The 1,161-nt window shown below is 55.6% G+C and overlaps 1 protein-coding gene across 1 annotated transcript; it reads left to right on the forward strand.

Annotated features, from left to right (window-relative positions):
- Window positions 1-209: 209 nt before the first annotated feature.
- On the forward strand, window positions 210-784 carry LOC103798788 (myosin-6-like; the record flags this gene model as incomplete). Its single annotated transcript, XM_009071072.1, has 3 exons — window positions 210-386; window positions 473-618; window positions 700-784. Coding segments are annotated over 3 exons (408 nt in total), but the record flags the coding sequence as incomplete, so codon positions are not given.
- Window positions 785-1,161: the final 377 nt, after the last annotated feature.

Raw genomic sequence — 1,161 nt, forward strand, 5'->3', positions numbered from 1 at the left:
TTGGGTTGGGTTGGGTTGGGTTGGGTTGGGTTGGGTTGGGTTGAAGAGCCCCAAGACTCATTGAGTTGGGAAGCCCCAAGGCAAGTTAAGTTAGGCCCATCAAGAAGAGCCAAAATTCTTTGGGTTCTCCTGCACTGAAGCCTCCTGATTGGCCAAGGCCACCCTGGCCCAGCCTGGCTCAGAGCTGGAGCTCCAACTCTCCTCCACAGGTGAAGAACCTGACGGAGGAGATGGCAGCGCTGGACGAGACCATTGCCAAACTGGCCAAGGAGAAGAAGGCCCTGCAGGAGTCCCAGCAGCAGACACTGGACGACCTCCAGGCCGAGGAGGACAAGGTCAACACCTTAACGAAGGGCAAAGTCAAACTGGAACAGCAAGTGGATGATGTGAGTGTGGCAGGTCCCATCCTTCCACCAAGGACCTTCTGGGGGGACACAGATGAACCCTGAGGTGTCTCCCTGGTCCTGCACAGCTTGAAGGTTCCCTGGAGCAGGAGAAGAAGATCAGGATGGACCTGGAACGAGCCAAGAGGAAGTTGGAAGGTGACCTGAAGTTGATCCAGGAGAACATCATGGATCTGGAGAATGACAAGCAGCAGCTGGAGGAGAAGCTGAAGAAGTGAGGGTGGACACACCTCACCAGGTCCATCCTGACTGGGGGGGCAGGTGGGACCTCACTGCTCCTCCCTGTGCTCCACAGGAAGGAGTTTGAGACTCACCAGCAGAGCAGCAGGATCGAGGACGAACAGGCCTTGGCCCTGCAGCTCCAGAAGAAACTGAAGGAGCTCCAGGTGGGAGAGTTGGGGCTGCATCTACTTGGGTTGGGATGGAGAGTCTCCAGGTGGTTGGGTTGGGTTGGGTTGAGTTGAAGGGTCTCCAGGTGGTTGGGTGGGGTTGGGTTGAAGGGTCTCCAGTAGATTGGCTTGGCTTGAAGAGGGTCCAGTTAACAGTTGAGTTGGGCTGAAGATGCTCCAGTTGGTTGGATTGGGTTGAAGGGTCTCCAGTAGATTGGCTTGGCTTGAAGAGGGTCCAGTTAACAGTTGAGTTGGGCTGAAGATGCTCCAGTTGGTTGGATTGGGTTGAAGGGTCTCCAGCTGGTTGAGCTGGGCTGAAGAGTCTCCAGTTGGTTAGGTTAGGTTGAAGGGTCTTCAGCTGGTTGGGT

The sequence above is a fragment of the Acanthisitta chloris genome, unplaced genomic scaffold (assembly GCF_000695815.1).
Source record: "Acanthisitta chloris isolate BGI_N310 unplaced genomic scaffold, ASM69581v1 scaffold6410, whole genome shotgun sequence".
Taxonomy (NCBI): Eukaryota; Metazoa; Chordata; class Aves; order Passeriformes; family Acanthisittidae; genus Acanthisitta; species Acanthisitta chloris.